At 43.1% G+C, this 23,937-nt stretch overlaps 1 protein-coding gene across 1 annotated transcript in view; it reads right to left on the reverse strand.

The window, feature by feature from the left end:
- Positions 1–23,937, reverse strand: part of LOC311109034 (CYFIP-related Rac1 interactor B-like) — a 45,052-nt gene that overhangs the window by 10,112 nt on the left and 11,003 nt on the right. The window contains exons 2-5 of the mRNA XM_084151819.1: positions 15,741–15,834; positions 1,107–1,189; positions 621–742; positions 220–325 (exon numbers count right to left, since the gene is read on the reverse strand). Of these exons, the coding sequence (XP_084007945.1) occupies positions 220–325; positions 621–742; positions 1,107–1,179 (301 nt within the window). The 5' untranslated portion in view covers positions 1,180–1,189; positions 15,741–15,834. The remainder of the gene's footprint in view (positions 1–219; positions 326–620; positions 743–1,106; positions 1,190–15,740; positions 15,835–23,937) is intronic.

Raw genomic sequence — 23,937 nt, forward strand, 5'->3', positions numbered from 1 at the left:
CTCTGAAGGACACATCACTAGTCTCAGGCAGGTGTTGGTGTTGGTGTTGTTTTGTAGGGCTACATATCTGACACTAACCTGACGCTCAGGACAGGGGCTGTATGTATCAAGCATCTAGGAGATCTGATATAGGACCAGGTCGCCCTGTCCATGTCATCTTTATTAATTGTGATCTTAAAAGGCGAAACTGATCCTAAAAATCAGGCCCCAAGTACGTACCTAATCTCTGGGAGAACTGGTAGAACTTCTTGAGTTTCCCCACCAGGGGGACCACGGCCGTCCACGCTGCCTCCTGTAACGCATCGTCGCTGGGGTTCTGGATCGCCTGGGGGACAGGAAAGACAAGATGCTGAATAAAGTCTGAAGTTAGTTAGTATCTAGTTTAATCCCGAGTTAGTAGTTTATCTAGTTAGTAGTTTAATCACCTTCTGGGGCCGTATGTATCAAGCGTCTCAGAGTAGGACTGCTGATTTAGGATCAGTTTGGCCTTTTAGATCACAATGGCTACAATTACATGGACATGGGCAGGATCTGATCCTAGATCCTACTCTGAGACACCCTGATCTCCTGGCCCACTCCCTTGTATGAATGAAGGTTTGGTGATGCTTTTAGTATTTGACCTCTCTGATCTCTTCACCCGCTCCCTTGTATGCTTGCAGTTCGTCCAGGATTCCTCTAGCGTCCTTCAGCACCAGGTCCACCTTCTCCCACACCTCTCGTTCTGCGTCCGTGGGCTGGGCATCTAGTGGACACAGGAAGACAATCAAGTGGGTATTTCTATGTCTGGGAGGGAGTCTACAGATATAAGTGAAGAGGCTATAGGCTAGTAGGCCTAGGCTACATCTCCTTTCTAATTGTTACTCCAATCCAGAAATTCAATGTTGTGGAAGGTAGATTCTAATGTAATATTATGTTCGGAACATCCAATCCTACGGCAACAGCATGGCTAAGAGAAGAGCTGATGATGCAAATGGGAAATAGATTAGGTTCTGTAGCCTCTGGGGGTGAGGAGAGGTAAGACGGGGGACCACTAAAATAAGTATGATTGGAAGTTCAAGTGTGTAGATAGGGATTGTAATAAATAAGCCCTCCCCCCAAAAACATACTTTCAAAATCGAGGAAAAAATTGGGCTCCTGTTCCAGATCTGTGCAAGTCAGGACTTTCAGTAGGTTCCCCATGTTACGATACCTGTTGAGACAAAAGGAGAAAACACAACAATATTGTTTAACATGAGTGGAGGCAAGTACACAAAATACATGGGTTTGTTAGTAGTGGGAAGTAGTACGTGTTGTGGTATTGAGGGGCTAGTCAACCCTGGTTCCTCATATGTGCCCCCATGGGCACTTTGTGGTTTTCCTGTACCGAACCCTGGCCCACCAGATGTCCCCAAAAAGCCCACCTAAAATAGGGGACAATTTACGGGAATCACTCTGCCTCGGAGACCAAGTTCAACTGAGTGTGACTTCTCCGCTTTGCTCAATTCCCTGCAGATAAGCATTTACATTTAGCGTATACTAACAGCCGTTATAAGCAGTCTTAAATTAGCTTCTTTGTTATGTGACACATACCCTGTACAACAATTCAGATGTGAACCTAGCAGGGTTCAGAGTTCAGATCCTGACCAATGACTGTCCTCACAATACCAAATGACTTGATCTGATGATCATGATCTGATTCCCGGTGCAAAAGTGAGACGTTTAGGAACTTGTACTGTTTGTGAATGCCACGTGAACAAAAAACACTGCTTCAAACACAGTGAATTTCCATCTCTGGTTGTTTTCAACCAGTCAGATTTCCTGTAAGCGAGGCAGTTGATTCCCAGAAAAGGACGGCAGAGGGGTGTGTGGGGAGGAGAGATAATCTCACCTCAGATGTAGTAGTGTGAGAACAAAGCCCCCTATCCTTCCCTTGCCTCACCCAGCCCCTCTCGTTAGTGTCAATATAAGGCCCACAGATTCACCCAGTAGTACCTGGGAAAAAACGGTGAAACCAACCCCCAAACCGAGCAGAGGGAACCCCTGCTGTCGGCACTGTCGGTTAAGAGGCTCCCATGTTTTGTGTGTTTGTGCGTGCGTGTGTGTGTGTGTGCGCGTGTGTGTGTGCGCAGACGCACATACACACATATGCGTGCGCGCCCACACACCCACCCTATGGATGTTCCTAATACTGACAGGGCAGAGCTTATTCCAAAGCATGTCGTGAAAGTTCATTCCTAGCCAATGACTCAAATTGAGGACAGAATGGAGTATGGTACAGGACCACACATTCTGTACGCGCTACTGTACAACAGAGAACCTTCCAGTCCCGAGGTGCACTTAGACTGTCTGTCACAGCACTGAGTCATTCCCTAGAAAGCCACGTTGAGGAAATATAATAAATACGGAAAATACGGAACAGACAAGCATGTACAGTTCTGCAGAATTGGACAAACTGGAGCATTCACACTGCCCAGACTCAGGAGCTATAGAAGTCTATGATTGCCCCTACAGTATTTTGACTGGTCCTTTTATGACTGTAGTCTATTGGCGATATTTAAAAAGCATCTCAGTGTAGGAGTGCTGATCTAGGATCAGGCCCCCCCCCCAAAAAAAATAAACTGATCTTAGATCAGCACACCTACTCTTAGATGCTTTGTGAATACGGGTCTACGAGTGGTCCTACAGCATTATGACTACTCCTATAGGTAGTGTTACACCCATACCTCCTCCTCCGCCGTAGGCTGACAGAGAGCCACGCGCCAGGCAGCCAGTGGGATATCGGTCATTCTGACTCCCTGTCTGGAGTTGTGTGTTATGTAATCAGGAGTGACAGCCTGGCAAGACAACACCTTCTCTCCACAACTATAAAGCACAGAGGCCTGTTGGGTTTGTACTGTACTGAGAGACAAAGGTCAAATGGCATTGGATCAGGAAATGGCATTGGATCAGGAAATGGCATTGGATCAGGAAATGGCATTGGATCCGAGGTAGAGAGAAGATAAGAAAAACGTTATTGTCCCTGAAGGTACATTTTCTTGGACATTTAAGTGCTGTTGCTGGCTAGTAGTGACACTGAGCTAGACTGAAGACACCTTGTGACAGGTGGAGATGGCTGAGAGATTCAATCTTGGTGACAGGGTAAATACTCTGATTTCTGGTGGCAGGTTAAAACAAACTCAGTGGCTGAGTGAGTACTGGTAAACCTGAGTAAGCTGATTAAGGTTAAAGTCAAGGTAAAGCTTAGTGACAGAGTGAAGCTCAGTGACAAGTAGAAAATAATTTCCAGTGAATGAGTGCAGAAGCAAGGTAATTGACAAAGTGATGACTAGAGACAAGATAAAGCTATTGGCTAGTCACTACATTTTTCCTTCTTGTGGTTGAATAAGTCATGATGAATAAATACAAGTATTATCCTTTTAAACAAGTCTTGGTGTAATCATTTGAAGGAGGCATCGAGGACACATTGTCTTTGCCTGTACACTAGTACTCCCTGCAACTTTCATTAATGATCTCTCCCTCTCCCTGCACTCACTGACCCAGTTTCCATGTGACCCACTGCCCATCTGGGGCACACCCACCTGCCTCCTGCCACCTGCCTCCTGCCATGCCTGGCTCTTTCAGAACAGTCTCCACTAACATGACCTGAATGCAGCTGCTACACCCAGACACCTCACTGGCTACCTTCCTACTCCCTTATACTGGTGGTAGCCAGACAGGTAGCGGACAGACAGGAGAGATGACAGCGCTAGAAGGGAAAAGAAGGGCGGAATAGTTTCAAGTTTTATCAGTCGTATGTCCGGGATACACATGGTATACTTCGTCCAACGAAATGCTTACTTGAAGGTTACTTCTCGGCAATGCAACAACAATAAGAAATAGTAAAAAAATAATACAAACAAAGTAAATGACAGTAGAATATAATAAATATTTTAGCATAATATAATACAGGAATCCACAATTTATAGTATAATATTTACATGTGAATTGGGGAGTGGGAGGGATGGCAGGCAAGTGTATGAATTTAGTATTACAATAAGAGTCTGGTAGCAGCAGGTGTAATTTATACTAAGGTAGGGAGAATCAGAGCAGGTGGTCAGTCCAGTTCAAATGTTCAGCAATCTGATTGCTTGTAGATAGAAACTGTCTCTGAGCCTGTTGGTATCAGACCTCATGCACCTCAATGCTGAACTGTAGTCAATGAACAGCATTCTCACATAGGTGTTCCTCTTGTTCAGATGTGTTACGGCCGTGTGTATAGTGATGGAAATGGGATCTTCTGTGGATCTGTTGGAGCGGTAGGCAGATTGGAGTGGGTCCAGCGTGCCTGGTATGCTGGCCTTGATGTGGGTCATGACCAGCCTCTCCAAGCACCTCATGATGACCGAGGTGAGTGCAACAGGGCGATAGTCATTTGGGCATGTCACCTGGTTTTTCTTGGGCACTGGGACGATGGTGGTTTCCTTAAAGCAGGTGGGGACTACAGAGACCAGTTGAAGATCTCCGAAAAGACGCCCACCAGCTGGTCTGCTGGTATTCAATCTTTTGAGAGTTTTCCTCACGTCAGCCTCGGAGAGCGAAAGCACACGGTCGTCAGGAGCACCTCGTTGATTATCCTCATATGGAGGGGAAGGGGTGAAGTCACGTCACCATGTTGTTGAATGAATAGGCCTTCCCAATGCTTCTCCCCTAGTCCTCTACTGCCCCCTATCAGAGAGGCAGAGTGACTGAGCGGAGTAGTATGAGGCATTGTGCCACTACCAGGCTCAGAGAGCTAAACATGGGCAGCGCCAGGCACCCAGCATCAAAGGCCCACAGCTCCATCGCTCTCGCCCAGTCTACAATGAGGTCATTTTAAGGACGGGGATTTGTGGTGGCTTCGGCTTCGCATTTCAAAGTCCAAGAGAAGATCCTCCAGCTTATGGAAAACCTAATGAGAGATGAAATGAGGACAGGTTTAAACGGTTTAATTACAGACCCCCAGGTTCTCATTCAAACCTAATTAAAAGCTAAACCTATTAATGCTAACTAAAAAGGCTATATATCAAACTTCTACTCGTACATTGAAAATGAAAATGTTTATATTTTGAGCCAAAGTGTATGCACCAGTGATAAATGGGAAATGGTTATGGTAAAGGTTCATGGTAATGATCCATTGCTCTAAATCATGGGGGTGTGAGATGAAGAGGAGTGGAATATTCAAAGTGCTGAGAGTGGAGGAATGCAAGAGAAGAGACAGGAGGGGGGTGGTTTTGCGCCCCTTCCTTGGTATTGGAGGTTCTGATGTGTCAGTGGGAGCCGCGGCCCCGTGGACAGGGTGTAGTTGTTTTTGTTTTGGACACCCTCACTGGGTGATCACGTGCTCTCAGAGAGGGCCAGGCAGCACTGCTTTACAACCGCATGCCCAACGACGCTCTCCAATTGGCTAAGCCATACTGCCCAACCATGCGCTGTATCCATGGACTCAAAAAAAGCTGGTGCCGTTAAAAACAAGCGGGAAGCCAATCAGAGGCGAGCTTGGAGAGAGATGGTACAGTAGTAGTAAGACTTGAAAGTACATGAATATATTAATACAGATGAGGTAATGCGCCAAAAAACGGTGGATTAAGAGGGGAGCGAGGGGAACTGGTGAACAGGCAGTGAAGGAATGTTTTTTCCAGCATCCAGCATTAAGTGAATCATTTCCCTAAAGCAAAATGCAACTTGGTTTTGGCCAAATAGCTGTCATGTTCAAAAAAATTAATACATCTAAATGACAAATATTCATACTGACAATATTCCTGTATGCAAAATATATTTCTTATTTTTTCTTATTTGAGAGCGGACTGGCACAGCCTAGGAGAATGAAACAGTGGAGGAACAACAACATGATGAGTGATGAGATCTCGGCATCAGCCCTGAAGACCCTAATATTCAGTGCCACGCCCATTGAACATGGTGACCCCGGGATGTCATTCCTAGTCACACAGACACACACCACCCACCGTGGAAACGCCCCAAAACACTCCTGGGCTTGAGGCTCCGGGTCTGTAGCAAAGTCCAAGAAAAACAGCTCAGGGCTGCAGGGGGATGATCGTGCTGACATTCCACTACTACACTATTCCCTCTTTCTGCAGCAGCGTGAGGATCCATGTGCCAACCCATTCTTACTACGGCAGTGATGCCCAGCCATTGGGAAAAACAACGCCCTCCCTCCCTCCCCAGACTTCCGTGGAGAGGCTGTGAACTCACGTTGGGGCTTCGAGGGTGGATGGGGAGAGAGTTTGTGTGTGTGCGTACAAATGTATAAGTGCGTATATTTGATTGAAATGCTAAAAATGTGTATTTAGATAAGGATGTATGCTGTGTGTCTACAATATGTGACTATAATATGTGGGGGTGTATTTTGTGTGTGGGGGGGGGGGGGTTGATGCAGTAGAGAGGGAGGCAGCTTTAAACTTGACCTAGATTCTCCGGGTGACAAGCCACATCGCATTAGCCCAGTCGGCCAGGCCCGGTCCGAAATGACAGGCAGAAAATGGGGGAGCACTTCCCAAAATGGGGCTGGCATGCAGCACCTCCCCACGAGGAGCATTACTGCAGTCAATGCACACGTTTTATCTCCTGTTTTGCATCACAATGTAGCCTACTACTTTTACAATTCAACACTCATCAGATTATTGAGGCAAACTACAATTCATCAAAAAAAAAAACTGCATATTTGAAGATAAAAATAAACCTTTGAAATCCAAAGCAACCAACCAAAGCAGCAGAAATCACAGAGAGAAAACTGGGGGGATGAAACCAGGAGATTCAGCTAAGCCCTACTCTATGGACTGCACCTGATCAAAGCCAGAAACCATGGAAACCACTACAGTCAGCTACACACACACACACACACACACAAACACACAAACACACGCGCGCTCACACACACACGCGCTCACACAACTTTGTATTACTATACTTGTGAGGACTTTTTACCGTAATCTTAGCCCTAACCTTAACTCCTAACCCTAAAACGAACTTTTACTCCTAACCCTAAAATAGCCTTTTTAGAAGTGAGGACCAGCCAAATAGCCTCACTTCTCTGAATTTTCCTTGGTTGACCATTGTTGTGAGGACTTCTGGTTGTCACAACTATACTAAAACAATTGTCTTACTTTTTAACTCTTCATTGTTGGGAACACACACACACACACACACACACATTAGAACAGGGCTCTATTGATACAGAGGACAGAGAAAGGGCTTTTGAAACTAACACATTTTCATCAATACATATTTCCTCATCAAGCACACACCGTCAGTGATGAGAGATACTGATGCCTCACCATCATAAAAGAGACCAACAGAATCATTTCAAATGAGCTACTCTCCAAAAGGATTATCTAAAAACTGTAGCCCATTGTACACTTGACTTGATATCGTGTAATAAACCTAATTATCAAATGTTTATGTAATAAATATGTAATTAAAGCGGCAATCTGGGATTCAAACAACAACCAAGTGGCACCCCGGCACTTTTTTGGTAAACAGTTATGGCCCTATTCTTCAAGAAGCAATGGCTACACCTATATCATTAATTCAAAAGTCAAAAAATGTATGTACCAATCCCAGATTGCCCCTTTAACTCTCTCAGAGTGGTTGAGGTAGTACAGTCCATAAAGACAGAACAACCTGGGGATCACTGCAGTGCTGTGGATAAGACCTGGTGACCTCTCCATGAATGAAGAAAGAAAAAACCCGCACTGACAGAAATATTCTTTACGATTTTTTTCACACGAGCAACATGACAACTAGTGACGAGAAGGCCCCTGTAGCCAGACACTTTAATGTGGGGACATGATGTGAGCCAACTGAGGTTCCAGGGCTTAGTGGTTGTACTGCCACTTAAGAGAGGAGGTGATAGAGAAAAGTTGCTGTTACAGAGAGAGGCATTTTATATCCATGCCTTCCTTACAGAGAGCCCTAGAGGCCTGAATGAAGAACTTCTGTTAGGTTGCTTCCTGTGAGCAACAACAGGTGCGCATTTCTTTGTTTATTTTTATTTTGAAGCTCTTGTGGAAAATAGTAGAACATTTTATGTAAATAATATACACTACCGGTCAAAAGTTTTAGAACACCTACTCATTCAAGGGTTTTTCTTTATTTTTACTATTTTCTACATTGTAGAATAGTGAAAACATAAAAACTATGAAATAACACATATGGAATCATGTAGTAACCAAATCTAAATATACTTTATATTTGGGATTCTACAAATAGCCACCCTTTGCCTTGATGCCAGCATTGCACACTCTTGGCATTCTCTCAACCAGCTTCATGAGGTAGTCACCTGGAATGCATTTCAATTAACAGGTGTGCCTTCTTAAAAGTTAATTTGTGGAATTTCTTTCCTTCTTAATGCGTTTGAGACAATCAGTTGTGTTGTGACTAGGTACGGGGGGTATACAGAAGATAGCCCTATTTGGTAAAAGACCAAGTCCATATTATGGCAAGAACAGCTCAAATAAGCAAAGAGAAAGGACAGTCCGTCATTACTTTAAGACATGAAGGTCAGTCAAACCTGAACATTTCAAGAACTTTGAAAGTTTCTTCAAGTGCAGTCGCAAAAACCATCAAGCACTATGATGAAACTGGCTCTCATGAGGACTGCAACAGGAATGGAAGACCCAGAGTTACCTCTGCTGCAGAAAATAAGTTCATTAGAGTTACCAGCCTCAGAAATTGCAGCCCAAATAAACGCTTCACAGAGTTCAAGTAACAGACACATCTCAACATCAACTGTTCAGAGGAGACTCCGTGAATCAGGCCTTCATGGTCGAATTGCTACTAAAGGACACCAATAATAAGAAGAGACTTGCTTGGGCCAAGAAACACGAGCAATGGACATTAGACCAGTGGAAATTTGTCCTTTGGTCTGGAGTCCAAATTTGAGATTTTAGGTTCCAACCACGTGGCTTTGTGAGACGCGGTGTGGGTGAACGGATGATCTCCGCCTGTATATTTCCCACCGTAAAGCATGGAGGAGGAGGTGTTATGGTGTGGGGGTGCTTTGCTGGTGACACTGTCTGTGATTTATTTAGAATTCAAGGCACACTTAACCAGCATGTCTACCACAGCATTCTGCAGCGATACGCCATCCCATCTGGTTTGGGCTTAGTGGGACCATCATTTGTTTTTCAACAGGACAATGACCCAACACACCTCCAGGCTGAGTAAGGGCTATTTGACCAAGAAGGAGAGTGATGGAGTGCTGCATCAGATGACCTGGCCTCCACAATTCCCTGACCTCAACCAAATTGAGATGGTTTGGGATGAGTCGGACCACAGAGTGAAGGAAAAGCAGCCAACAAGTGCTCAGCATATGTGGGAACTCCTTCAAGACTGTTGGAAAAGCATTCCAGGTGAAGCTGGTTGAGAGAATGCCAAGAGTGTGCAAAGCTGTCACCAAGGCAAAGGGTGGCTACTTTGAAGAATCTCAAATATAAAATATATTTTTATTTGTTTAACACTTTTTTGGTTACTACATGATTCCATATGTGTTATTTCATAGTTTTGATGTCCACTACAGCCCCGTCGATGTTAATGGGTGCCTGTTCGGCCCACTTTTCCTGTAGTCCACGATCAGCTCCTTTGTCTTGCTCACATTGAGGGAGAGGTTGTTTCCCTGGCACCACACTGCCAGGTCTCTGACCTCCTCCCTATAGGCTGTCCCACTGTTGTGTCGTCAGCAAACTTAATGATGGTGTTGGAGTCGTGCTTGGCCACGCAGTCGTGGGTGAACAGGGAGTACAGGAGGGGACTAAGCATGCACCCCTGATGGGCCCCCGTGTTGAGGATCAGCGTGGCAGATGTGTTGTTGCCTACCCTTACCACCTGGGGGCGGCCCGTCAGGAAGTCCAGGATCCAGTTGCAGAGGGAGGTGTTTATTCCCAGGGTCCTTAGCTTAGTGATGAGCTTTGTGGGCACTATGGTGTTGAACGCTGAGCTGTAGTCAATGAACAGCATTCTCACATAGGTGTTCCTTTTGTCCAGGTGGGAAAGGGCAGTGTGGAGTGCAATTGAGATTGCGTCATCTGTGGATCTGTTAGGGCGGTATGCGAATTGGAGTGGGTCTAGGGTTTCCGGGATGATGGTGTTGATGTGATTCATGGGTTTTTCCTTTGTTCAAGTATATGCCTTTTGAACCCGGCACCCAAATACTTTTTGTTACTACAAACATTTGAGCTGAGCACACCAATTTCTCTTTCTATGACCTATCCAAGCAGACAGCTATAACATAGGGTGTAATTGGGCAGAGAGCAGCACTTCCCCACAGCCCCAAATCCTCCACCCTGACCTCCACCCTGACCTGAAGGGGGGCACAGGCTGCATGTCGTAGGTCACATGTCGCAGGCAGCTCCCCAGCTCAATCCCTTGTCACGTCTTTATACCCCCCTGCAAACAGCCCCAAACTAACACTACACAAATTACCTTTTGACTGTGTCTGAGTCATACTGTATCACACTCTATAGGCGGTAGAATATAGGCCTATATATCAGCATCTCTTGGAGACAGTGTATTACATTTTTTTATGAAAAGCACATACAGTACACTGCACATTTAAGTAACATAGATTCAGTATGTTACTTTTTTTGAACCCTCACAAGATTAAAGGTGGAGCACAGTGGAGCTTGCTGAGGTTTGTGGAGACGACGGATATCGGTACAGACGTACTGGTATCTCTATTTAGAATGCATTGAGCGCCCTCTGGAGGTGATGGACAGAAGTATATAGAAGACCTTGAGGAGGAAGAGCGACCACTCCCAAACTCTGAACCATGCTAGTGGTATTACACATGCCAGCTTCAGCTACAAATCCTTTAGGTACCGCAACAAACTAAGATAAATATCTCAATCAATGTCCTTTAACAGCTGTCTTCATTTCCCACATATTTGGGTCTACAGTTTAATTTCCCCCTGGACTAAGCTAACCATATATCAAATTAAAACATTCCAAAATCATAATTACACATGCATCAACCTTGACATGCATAATGTGGAGTAACTTTCTACTAAAACCACTTTGGATTAATTAGCATAACTTAATATAAAAAAATATATTATATGCCATTTAGCAGACACTTTTAGCCAAAGCAATTTACAGTAGTGCATGCATACATTTTCATATGGGTGGCCCCAGCGGGAATTGAACCCACAAGCCATGCATGCTGTCATGCATGCTGCAGCCCATCCTCTAAAATAGGGACATCTCCTCAGCTCTCAAACATTGCAGTAACCCCTCAGATTAGCAAACATCTTGCCATGTACTGCATCAAGGGTTAAGGGGGGCTAGTGTCAAATAATTGGGTTAGGGCGCCACCTTGTGCCATTTTGAGAGCAACAGGAAGAACGCAACATTCATTTGGGCAGTTGCACTTTTACAGTGATATTGTAATTTATATGGCCTGCCCTACAAAACAGACAGACGTCTACTAGATCAACAGAAGAGATAGACAGAGAGCAGAGGCAGAGAAACAGAGAGCGAGAGAGAGAGAGAGAGTGAGCGCAGCTGGTGTGATGCTCAGGGGAACGGAGGTTGCCGACGTAAAGAGCATGTTAACCCTACAGGAACATAAATAATAGAACAGTCAGTGGAGAAAATAGGGTCTTTGGCTGACACATCAAACCCCTCTGCATATCACCCACCAGACAGACAGACATATCATCTCCCATTGCCTATGCATGGGGATGTGGGGCCATTTGTTTGCAGAAAAAAAAGTAATTTATATTTTTACATGGTAAAACGCCTTCAGGTACTGTTCTCAGCAAATAAAAAAATCTATAAATCTCCTTCATCAAGACAATCCACAAGTCTGCTTTGAATAAATATTTGCTATGTTGTAGTGTTGTCTACAGTGCTTCCATAAGATTCCAAGGCCAAAGAGCCGTAATCGACAGAGAGTGCTGGACTACACTCAGCATGTAAAATAGGCCTAAACCATGGAGGCAGTAAGCAAAGCTACAATAAACATATTAATAAACCTATTTGCACAAACTATTAAAATGCACAACCCATCATATCTCAAGATCTTTAAAATGTAGGTTATACCTGATATTCTCCATCACCACCTGGTGGCACTATTGCCTAGTTTAATTTTTTTTACCAGCGCCGCAATAAAAATCTTTACCTCAGGCTATGTTACAACACCTCTTACACCTCGATCAGACCAACAGCATTATTGCGTTTTGGTACACCAGAAGTACATTAATTTCCATTGGAATGCTGCGTTTAACTTACAGCATTGCATTGCAGAGGCAGTTGCAGTGCGTTCTGTGTGGTGCAGTTGTTGGATTTATCCAATGTACGCATCAAATTGTATGTGTAGACCTGACAGAAATAGTAGCAAAAGGTGAATGTTGAACTTTTGTTGAACACATATCCACTAAAAATGTTTACATAATAAAAAATGTGACTGCAGAATTTATTAAGCTGCGTTGACGCAAAACACTGTCGGTCTGATTGAGGTGTAACGTTGCGCCGGATGTCATGCATTTCAAATGGGACATCCACAATGGACTGGAATAGCAACGCCCCCTTGAAGGCTCCGTTGCGCGACAGACGCCGCACACTTTAGAATTTTCCAAACTTTGTATCTTCTTCAGCCCAGCCAGAGTCTGTCAAAGAACAGGAAGTTACCAAACCACAGAAGAAGATGAAAATATGTGGTTATCAGTGATGGCTTTATGGGATCCTTAGCAACTTGTAAACAATTACCCATTCCTATATATACCCATTCCAAATACACATTGGCTGTTACTGTCTTGAATGAAAAGGTCATTTTTTGCAATCTCAAAAAATAAATGCGATCTCTGACGAGAGAAAGGCTCTCCTCCTCTTGCATTACAAACACAAGACTTGTCCAAAGACAGCATGAAGATAGGCAGTGATGTAAAGTACTTATGTAAGAATACTTTAAAGTACTACTTAAGTAGTTTTTGGGGGTATCTGTTCTTTACTATTTATATTTGACAACTTTTACTCCACTACATTTCTAAAGAAAATAATGTACTTTTTACTCCATACATTTTCCCTGACACCCGAAAGTACTCCTTACATTTTGAATGCTTAGCAGGATAGGCAAATGGTCCAATCAATGCACTTATCAAGAGAACATCCCTGGTCATCCCTACTGCCTCTGATCTGGCGGACTCACTAAACACAAATGCCTTGTGCCGAAAATTGTGCCGTCTGGTTTGCTTAATATAAGGAATTTGAAATGATTTTTACTTTTACTTTTGATACTTCAATATATTTTAGCATACATTTACTTTTGATACTTAAGTATATTTAAAACTATATATTTAACTTTTACTCAAGTAGTATTTTACTGGTTGAGTCATTTTCTATTAAAAGGTATCTTTACTTTTACTCAAGTATGACAATTGGGTACTTTTTCCACCACTGAAGATAGACGAAAACTGCTTCTCTAATAGAAATCCCCGATCACACTTGTAGGTGAGGTCATGGCGAAGGTTGACTTGCTTAGCTCATGCGTAGAAACACGTCATTGGGTCTAACAGTCATCTCACGCCAAACTGTGCATGTGCAGGCCATCAAATCAAAGGCACTCCTTTGATATAAAGTTGTTTTGGACGAAAATGAAAACGTGTCAGTTTGTCACTTTCACGAGGTTGGAGTAATAACATGTTCAACTACTTAAGACATTGGCTCGAATCTAGGTTGTGCCTTTCGATTATGAGAAATATAAGAACTAAGGAAGAATTTTTCACTTCTCTCATTGACTTCTCAAACCCCAAACCCCGGCCTCGTCTGTTTGGTCTGTTTCGCAAGCGTTCCTGGAAGTATTTCGATGTTGCACCTCTGGGTTTGAAAATGGTGTGGTAATACCGGTGAAATGGAATTGAAAGACAGCTGAGCTATTTCCTGTAAATAGTTGTTTATATTTAGTATATTTGTTTTCATTATGACATAATAAAAATGTGTACTCAAAATATGCCACTAAACCACGTCTCAAAATATGTCACTAAACCAGGACTCAAGACAATTTCATGGTACTGACCGTGTTCTACAATATACTGTATAAATATATTTTTTTAATGGTTTGCAATATAAATGTCTTACATATGTTTTATTAACAATAAAACACATCAATTAAAACAAAAATAAGTGTCATTATCTGACACTTTTTAAAGTGTTTTTCCTGGTGGTTAAAGCCGTCATAGAATGACCCACCACACAAAACATATTAAATGAAATTGGCTTATTTAGTCCTAGACTGCTTGCCTTGGATTGTCTGCAGCTGTATCAGACAAACAGCTAGGAAGCTGTGGTGAGTGGGTGAGGTGGGCAGGTGATGTAGCAGTGTGCTATGACATCTCTGATTAGGCCCAAGATTGACAGCTCAGCCACCACGCCATGGTAACGGACTCCAAGGAGACTGTAGGGAAAATATAAAAAGGGGTGGGAAAATGCCACAAGCAGGAAATATAGGAGAAAGGAATGATGTTGTCACTCAGTCATAGATACCCATTTCTAATGCTGACTGTACCAGTGTCTCTGAGCTGTGGAAGATTCTAGGCTTAGATATGGTTACGGCTTGTTGTGTAGCTGTGGAAGATTCTAGGCTTATATGTGGTTAGGGCTTGTTGTGTAGGTGAGGTGCTACAGGAAACAACGGTGAAAACCTCCATCTGGATACAGCCAGATTCAGACACAACAGACGCATAAGCTTCCACAGAAGAACACCTTACCTTTGATATAACAGCACAAAATACTGAATGTGTAAGGGGTCAGGGACCTAGTGAAAGTGTTACCTAGTGAACCTGGGACCCTTTGAACACATTGACAACTGTCACCCACAAAGCATTGTTATCTGTCACTCCACAAAAGCCGCGATAACTACAAAAGCTGCAACAACTACTTTAAGGTCTCAGAGCAGGTGACGTCACCGACTGAGCACTACTAGAGCACACCACTAACAAGCTAGCCATTTCACATCGACTACACTAGCATTACAAAAATAAACAGTTTAATCACAAATGTTCAGACATCAACCCGGCCAAACTGTATCTATTAATCAGACAGAAAAACATTGAGACCTAAGCCCCCTGGACTAAGCTCTTGTTTGTAGTCGAGAACACGTTCAAACACTTGACTGTCTTGGCTGCCAGCTTCACTTCTGTGAGGTCAGACAACCGCCGGTGACCCTGTGACGACCCTAGTTAGATAAGCAGCACCGCCACCCGGCCTTGGAGAACAGAGCAGGAAGTTGAGGCACTCACATTACACAGACCCATTCCACAGCCCACAATGCACTTCATTTCCATACCAGCATTACACAAACCGTATACACATCGTGACCCTGATGGGGAAAAAGTGAAACGCAAGCATTCTTCTAGCTCCAAATAATCCCAACAGGAACTTGAAGGAAAAAAATTACAATTGAAATTGAGAGAAAAACAATGCTTAAGTGTGACCTCAGTTAAAAAGACAATGCTTGTCTTATTGCTGAAGTTCCACTAAATTGTTTTACAGATAGAAAGGCCTTGTAGCAGATAGCATGTTTTGCTGTGGTCTTGCAGTTGAAACCTCAGGTTAGATGAGTCAGAACATGACAGCAGTAGGTGTTGATAGCTCCAGGGTGAAGTTTCCCCTAGGCACAGAACTACTGTAGAATCAGCTTCCCCCTCCCCCAATTCTAATATTAACCATTAGTGTTGAAAATGCTAAACTGACCCAAGATCAGCATCTAGGGGCAACTTTGTGTTGATACTAACCAGCAGAAGAAGCTCTCTGGAGGTGTCAGTCAGGAGGAAGGAGGCCCAGCCTGGCGGTTGGCCAAGGTCACAGTCCTCCAGCGGAGATCGGGTTCTGAAAACACATGTTAAATGAGTCTGAGTGAGTCATATCGTCCTCTCAAAACAGATACAATAAAGTCTTTCATCTCATTTTCTTGTTCCTTCAAAGTCAAAACCTTTTGGCGACAAAACTTAACCTGAACAATATTCAACTTTCGATATTCCTCTCGGCCTACCTCTGGTCCAATCATCACGTAAGCAGGTCCAGCAATTCACGTGGCCACAACAAACATTTCCAACCTCTAGGACCTTGTTTATCGACCATGCATCGCACCGATCAATAGATTACCGAACACTTTTAACACTACCGGCCACATGAATACAATGTTACCAGAGGTTGAGAATTTGTTGGACACCAACTGTGGCTAGTCAGTCACAAGTGCAGCCCTTTGTGATTCTCTTGCAGACTGGTTTTCTTGAGGGCAACGTTGCAGCAGTCTGATAGAAATCGGGAGCCACAGCGGCCACAGACACACACCACTTTCTGTTGTGCAACACATCCTCTCTTTTAGTGTGCACTTCGGCTTTTCCACTGCACTCCCTGGTCCATTTCCTCCTGTGAGGCTACAATCGACATAACATCGTTGGTGTTAGTTCAACCAAGACTCGTGTTCACTGCAATCAACTCAGCCAACGGTTTGAGGTGCAAGACGGGAGGAAACTATTCTCATTGTTTCTAGTTCTATTGTCACAACAAACTTTATTTTTTGCATAGTCACCCACATAAAGCCTTTTGAACTTTATTACACACCAAATAGACAGAGCCATGTTTATAACCACAAACCAGGCTTTATAGCTAGTTGACCCAAGGACTAGTTCCAGCACTGGGTCCAGACTCCTGACCCACCCTTAAAGTGGTAAAGAGAACCCTAATGGCAAGATGTGCTTCAACCTGATTATTATTATTATTATTATTTTTTTAACCATTTTGGATTTGAAAGGTTACTTGAAACAAACCACAACCACACTCCCCTTTGAGCTCTCTGGCCCTTTTCAGAGCGTGGTTGAGTGCAGGTTCAGTAGACTGTGAGACAATTAGGACTGGGGCACTGTACTATCCACCAGCCTGCATACAAATAGGCTGCAAACAAATGGCCTGCCATAATGGACTAGCGGTGGTCATGCATGAATGTGATCGGACTTCTAGCTCTGAGACTTTCGCCTACAACAACTGAGCTAGTCGCTCTAAGAGTGAGCTGTCAACATCAAAGATATCTAGGCTCTGAGATGGCTGGAAAAAAAGTACCTGCATAGTACTACTCTGGTGGCTATGGGATATCAAATCTCTACTTCTTCTCAGATCGGCCTTATGTTTAATTGCAGAACCTTATTACCCCTGTAATACCCTTCTTCTACCATTCATTTAACCATTTGTTTATGATACACTAGGTTTTAAAGAGGGAAGTATCTCCATTGTAAGGGGCTGTAGGTCTATATCAAATAGAAATGGACTTGGCTGGTCACTGTGGACATTCTTAAGTGACATCGGTGCCAGGGCATCATGGTATCAGTTACAGTATGTATCACCAACAGACTTCAAGGATTGTTAGGCAGATTGGGCCAATTTAGCAACACCAAGATGGCTGGGTATGAAAGACACAAAGCAACGTTGCATATTACAGAGGAACAACAGCAGTCGCAGCATCCCTCTACCTCATCATGCTGAATAAGAATGATTCACTCATGAGCAGAAATAGAGACGATTCTGTCAGAGTAGTAAAATGACAAAAAAGGCAAGCCAAACAACGAACATACAAAATAATGTATCTTTCGTCTCGCTGCGTTTCATAAATTTCCTTCAATTTACAAAAGGCTGAATGTACATCCAGTATCTCACTGGAGAATGCATCCGAGCGAATGAAACAGTGCCCCTCTGTCTCGGTATATGTAGCTTATCTATCTGATGCTGTCTGGTCAAAAAGAGTATGACATTGTTGCCACCTGTAGCATTGAATGCAAGGGAAGCCAGTGAGCATTTGGCCTCCCTTAATACATTTTTTATTAAATAATAGCCAATCAGCGTTGAGCTAAACTGAGTGAGCTCAGCTGTGAATGGTCCTGGTGCCCGAAAAACAAGTGTCAAGGGAAGCCAGTTTGGATTTGGCTTCAGACCAATCACATCAGAAGCCAAACGTCATTGACAGAAAACACTTGAATTGTTGCTAAAAATCGTCCCTTTCCTAAATTAGAAAAAAAAAAGAAAGAAAGGGGGGATACCTAGTCAGTTGTTCAACTGAAATGTGTCTTCCGCAAATTAACCCAACCGGTGATAGGGATTTGGACTTGTGGTTTTACTTAATTCTCTGTACTAGCCAATTATTATAACGGCGATTCTGATGCAACCATAAATTAATACATTATGCCCCAGGCCTGAGAGGATGGAAGTTCAACATGTAGCTAGATGTGGTATGCTAATGTTAACTAGCTGGCCTGGCACAACGTTGCCCATGAAAGGAAGTTAGGCTAGCTAGCAAGCATTTTAGCCAGGTCACCTAGCACAACAAAAACTAAAAGCGTGTACTGTATGACAGAGTCATAGACCGTTTAGGCAACATGAAAGAGGAGGATGACATTTGCATTTCTCTACAAGTAGGGCGAGTCAACATGTTTTTCTACTTGCATGCACACACACACAGAAATCAGTCCCATGGACAGCCACATCATATTTAGCTTACGTTGATTGGACTAAATTGTTTTTGGCATCTTTTAGTCGTCACTGTATCAGACTACAGTGAGGGAAAAAAGTATTTGATCCCCTGCTGATTTTGTACGTTCGCCCACTGACAAAGAAATGATCAGTCTATAATTTTAATGGTAGGTTTATTTGAACAGTGAGAGACAGAATAACAAAAAAAAAATCCAGAAAAACACATGTCAAAAATGTTATAAATTGATTTGCATTTTAATGAGGGAAATAAGTATTTGACCCCCTCTCAATCAGTAAGATTTCTGGCTCCCAGGTGTCTTTTATTCAGGTAACGAGCTGAGGTAAGGAGCACACTCTTAAAGGGAGTGCTTCTAATCTCAGCTTGTTACCTGTATAAAAGACACCTGTCCACAGAAGCAATCAATCAACCAGATTCCAAACTCTCCACCATGGCCAAGACCAAAGAGCTCTCCAAGGATGTCAGGGACAAGATTGTAGACCTACACAAGGCTGGAATGGGCTACAAGACCATCGCCAAGCAGCTTAGTGAGAAGGTGATAACAGTTGGTGCGATTATTCGCAAATGGAAGAAACACAAAATAACTGTCAATCTCCCTCAGCCAGGGGCTCCATGCAAGATCTCACCTCGTGGAGTTGCAATGATCATGAGAACGGTGAGGAATCAGCCCAGAACTACACGGGAGGATATTGTCAATGATCTCAAGGCAGCTGGGACCATAATCACCAAGAAAACAATGGGTAACACACTACACCGTGAAGGACTGAAATCCTGCAGCGCCCGCAAGGTCCCCCTGCTCAAGAAAGCACATATACAGGCCCGTCTGAAGTTTGCCAATGAACAACTGAATGATTCAGAGGAGAACTGGGTGAAAGTGTTGTGGTCAGATGAGACCAAAATCGAGGTCTTTGGCATCAACTCAACTCGCCGTGTTTGGAGGAGGAGGAATGCTGCCTATGACCCCAAGAACACTATCCCCACCGTCAAACATGGAGGTGGAAACATTATGCTTTGGGGGTGTTTTTCTGCTAAGGGGACAGGACAACTTCACCGCATCAAAGAGACGATGGACGGCGCCATGTACCGTCAAATCTTGGGTGAGAACCTCCTTCCCTCAGCCAGGGCATTGAAAATGGGTCGTGGATGGGTATTCCAGCATGACAATGACCCAAAACACACGGCCAAGGCAACAAAGGAGTGGCTCAAGAAGAAGCACATTAAGGTCCTGGAGTGGCCTAGCCAGTCTCCAGACCTTAATCCCATAGAAAATCTGTGGAGGGAGCTGAAGGTTTGAGTTGCCAAACGTCAGGCTCGAAACCTTAATGACTTGGAGAAGATCTGCAAAGAGGAGTTGGACAAAATCCCTCCTGAGATGTGTGCAAACCTGGTGGCCAACTACAAGAAACGTCTGACCTCTGATTGCCAACAAGGGTTTTGCCACCAAGTACTAAGTCATGTTTTGCAGAGGGGTCAAATACTTATTTCCCTCATTAAAATGCAAATCAATTTATAACATTTTTGACATGCGTTTTTCTGGATTTTTTTGTTGTTATTCTGTCTCTCACTGTTCAAATAAACCTACCATTAAAATTATAGACTGATCATGTCTTTGTCAGTGGGCACACGTACAAAATCAGCAGGGGATCAAATACTTTTTTCCCTCACTGTAAGCATAAGTGATTAGATGATGTTGAAATGTTGAAGTTAAAATGGTGCTGGAATACTGGAGGCAGATTTCTTTGCAACTTGCGGTAACTCTACGTGGTTCTAAATAAATAGTTGTTTAGTAGTCCGAAAATGTCAGAAACATTACCTTGCTTGACTGTAGGTCATGTAACTGTTTGTTACGTGCAATATGTTTTGTGGACTTCACCGGACAGATGTTGCTCTCCGGTTTTGTAATGAAACAAATCAGTGGTTGAATTTATTCTGCCATTGTGTCTTATTGTCTCGGCCTTAGGCCTATATATCACGGTGTCAAGGCATATGAACTAACAGGTTATAGAGCAAACAACACAATTATCACAACACATAGGTTGTAATATGGCTTTTTTTTCTGGCTTGACTTCCCCAGTCATTTTACCCACGCACCGCTACTGAAGACATGACTCTGCCTTTGTGCTGTAGCATTTGTGAATTTTGTCTGTTGTATAATCAATTCTATACAATAGTTTATACTGAATTAAGCGTACATTTTAGTTAACTTTAATTTCTTCCGTTAGGTTCTAAGTGAATACAACCCTGCAGGATTCACACACACACACACACACACACACACACACACACACACCAGCCACTCACCTAGCGCCCCCGCACCAAACCTCCATCCTACAGCACATAATGCTGGAATAATCCTACAGAAAGAAGAATTTAGTTGTCAGCTAATGATTTTAAGGTTAGCCATAAGCAGTGAATTACGCCTGCATACTTCTGTTTGGAGCGCTGTTTTATTCAAATAAAAGTTGTGGTCTTTGTGTCAGCTATTAATGAGCTATTAAATTGTATTAATGCTTTGTATGAGGACACGAAAGAAACACAAAAAGCTATTATCTCTTATACCCCTACCTTGACCTATCATTACATAAGGCTGCTGTTTGCAAAATATCTGACCAGCCAACTTATTGAGATATTTTAATTCCCCATATCAAAGCCTGAAAGCAGCAGCTTCTCCCTTTGAAGCAATATGTAATTATGCCCTCCGACTGTGAAACCTAGAGATGACACACAGCTTGACTACACCAGTTGCATTCTCTCCCTTATTTTCAGTCGCTAGGCTACTTGATAGCTCAATCGTGATCTCAACTTCATTCTTTACTACGGTAGAGTATAGTGGTAGCCCTCTACATTTTGAAAATCAGCCTTGTTTAGGTAGGATCTGTCAGTGATTGTTACAGTACTCAATATTCAATGTTTTTTTTTACTGACTTAGAAAGAGTGCACGGTATTTTCATTAAGCAACTTGGGCTAGCTTAGGTTTCCATCAATGCATGTTTTTATTGCCTGCCTGGTGCTTGTTATGTGAATGGAGACTACTGAGGCGGCCTCAGAGCTTCAATTCTTCTCCACAGTGCCTAATTTGTTTTCATATATTTTGTTGCATTGTCACATTTCATGCATACAGATCTGCCTCAGTTTTCGTCCTTCGTTGAAATAAGCTGCGTTTTGGCCCTAGGGCTTATATAACCGGCTCTAGTTTTAATATGATCTTTCACATTCCCTCGTATAAAAGCGTGAGTCAGTTTTCCTCAGCTCTCAGCCCTGTCTCACTCACAGCAAAGAACTGGAAGCTGTTGCCATGGTAACAATCAGTAATTACGTATTAATTTAGCACCAGCATGCTAAAAATATTTTCGGAATACTCTAAAATCTCAGGATATAAAAGTAACGTGGGGAAAAAAACTAAATAATGCCAATAGGAAATCGTATAATTCCTGATCTACAGCAATCCTTTAAGTTGACCTAAAAATATATCAAATACTTAGGATGCTTAATAAGTGAAAACAAACAACAAATATGTAAAGATAACTTTATCCTATTATTCAACAATATGAAAACGGATCTAATTAAATAGAACAATCTTCCCATAAATCTTACAGGTAGAATAAATATCTTCAGAATGGCATTGCTCCCAAAGTTTTTATATACACTACCGTTCAAAAGTTTGGGGTCACTTAGAATTGTCCATTAAAATAACATCAAATTGATCAGAAATACAGTGTAGACATTGTTAATGTTGTAAATGGCTATTGTAGCTGGAAATGGCTGATTTTTTATGGAATATCTACATAGGCGTACAGAGGCCCGTTATCAGCAACCATCAGTCCTGTGTTCCAATTGCATGTTGTGTTTGCTAATCCAAGTTTATCATTTTAAAAGGCTAATTGATCATTAGAAAACCCTTTTGCTTTTGTTAGCACAGCTGAAAAATGTTGTGCTGATTAAAGAAGCAATAAAACTGGCCTTCTTGAGACTAGTTGAGTATCTGGAGCATCAGCAATTGTGGGTTCTATTACAGGCTCAAAATGGCCAGAAACAAATAACTTTCTTCTGAAACTCGTCAGTCTATTCTTGTTCTGAGAAATGAAGGCTATTCCATGCGAGAAATTGCCAAGAAACTGAAAATCTCGTACAACGCTGTGTACTACTCCCTTCACAAAACAGTGCAAACTGGCTCTAACCAGAATAGAAAGAGGAATGGGAGGCCCCGGTGCACAACTGAGCAAGAGGACAAATACATTAGTGTCTGGTTTGAGAAACAGACGCCTCACAGGTCCTCAACTGGCAGCTTCATTAAATAGTACCCCCCCCCCCCCCCCCGACCCTAAGCACACTGTTGGAAGGTGAACCTTTGCCCCAGTCTGAGGTCCTGAGCGCTGTGGAGCAGGTTTTCATCAGGGATCTCTCTGTACTATGCTCCGTTCATCTTTCCCTCGATCCTGATTAGTCTCCAGTCCCTACCGCTGAAAAACATCCCCACAGCATGATGCTGCCACCCCCATGCTTCACCATTTTCCTCCAGACGTGACGCTTGGCATTCAGGCCAAAGAGCTCAATCTTGGTTTTATCAGACCAGAGAATCTTGTTTCTCATGGTCTGAGAGTCCTTTAGGTGCCTTTTGGCAAACTCCAAGTGGGCTGTCATGTGCCTTTTACTGAGGAGTTGCTTCCGTCTGGCCACTACCATAAAGGCCTGATTGATGGGGTGCTGCAGAGATGGTTGTCCTTCTGGAAAGTTCTCCCATCTCCACAGAGGAACTCTGGAGCTCTGTCAGAGTGACCATCGGGTTCTTGGTCACCTCCCTGACCAAGGCCCTTCTACTCCAATTGCTCAATTTGGCCGGGCGGCCAGCTTTAGGAAGAGTCTTGGTGGTTCCAAACTTCTTCCATTTAAGAATAATGGAGGCCACTGCGTTCTTGGGGATCTTCAATGCTGCATAAATGTTTTGGTACCCTTCCCCAGATCTGTGCCTCAACACAATCCTGTCTCGGAGCTCTACAGACAATTCCTTCAACCTCATGGCTTGGTTTTTGCTTTGACATGCACTGTCACCTTATATAGACAGGTGTGTGCCTTTCCAAGTCATGTCCAATCAATTGAATTTACCACAGGTCAACTCCAATCAAGTCATAGAAACATCTCAAGGATGATCAATGGCAACAGGACGCACCTGAGCTCCAATTCCGAGTCTCATAGCAAAGGGTCTGAATACTTAAGTAAAAATGTATTTCTGTTTATTTATTTTTTTTACAAAAATGTCTAAAAACCTGTTTTCGCTTTGTCATTATGGGGTATTGTGTGTAGATTGATGAGGAAAACATTTATTTAATCAATTTTAGAACAAGGCTATAATGTAACAAAATGTGGAAAAAGTCAAGCGGTCTGAATACTTTCCGAATGCACTGTATATCTACCTAAATTACCTCGTACCCCTGCACATCGACTCGGTACTG

The sequence above is a fragment of the Coregonus lavaretus genome (assembly GCF_964263955.1).
Source record: "Coregonus lavaretus genome assembly, chromosome: 34".
NCBI lineage: Eukaryota > Metazoa > Chordata > Actinopteri > Salmoniformes > Salmonidae > Coregonus > Coregonus lavaretus.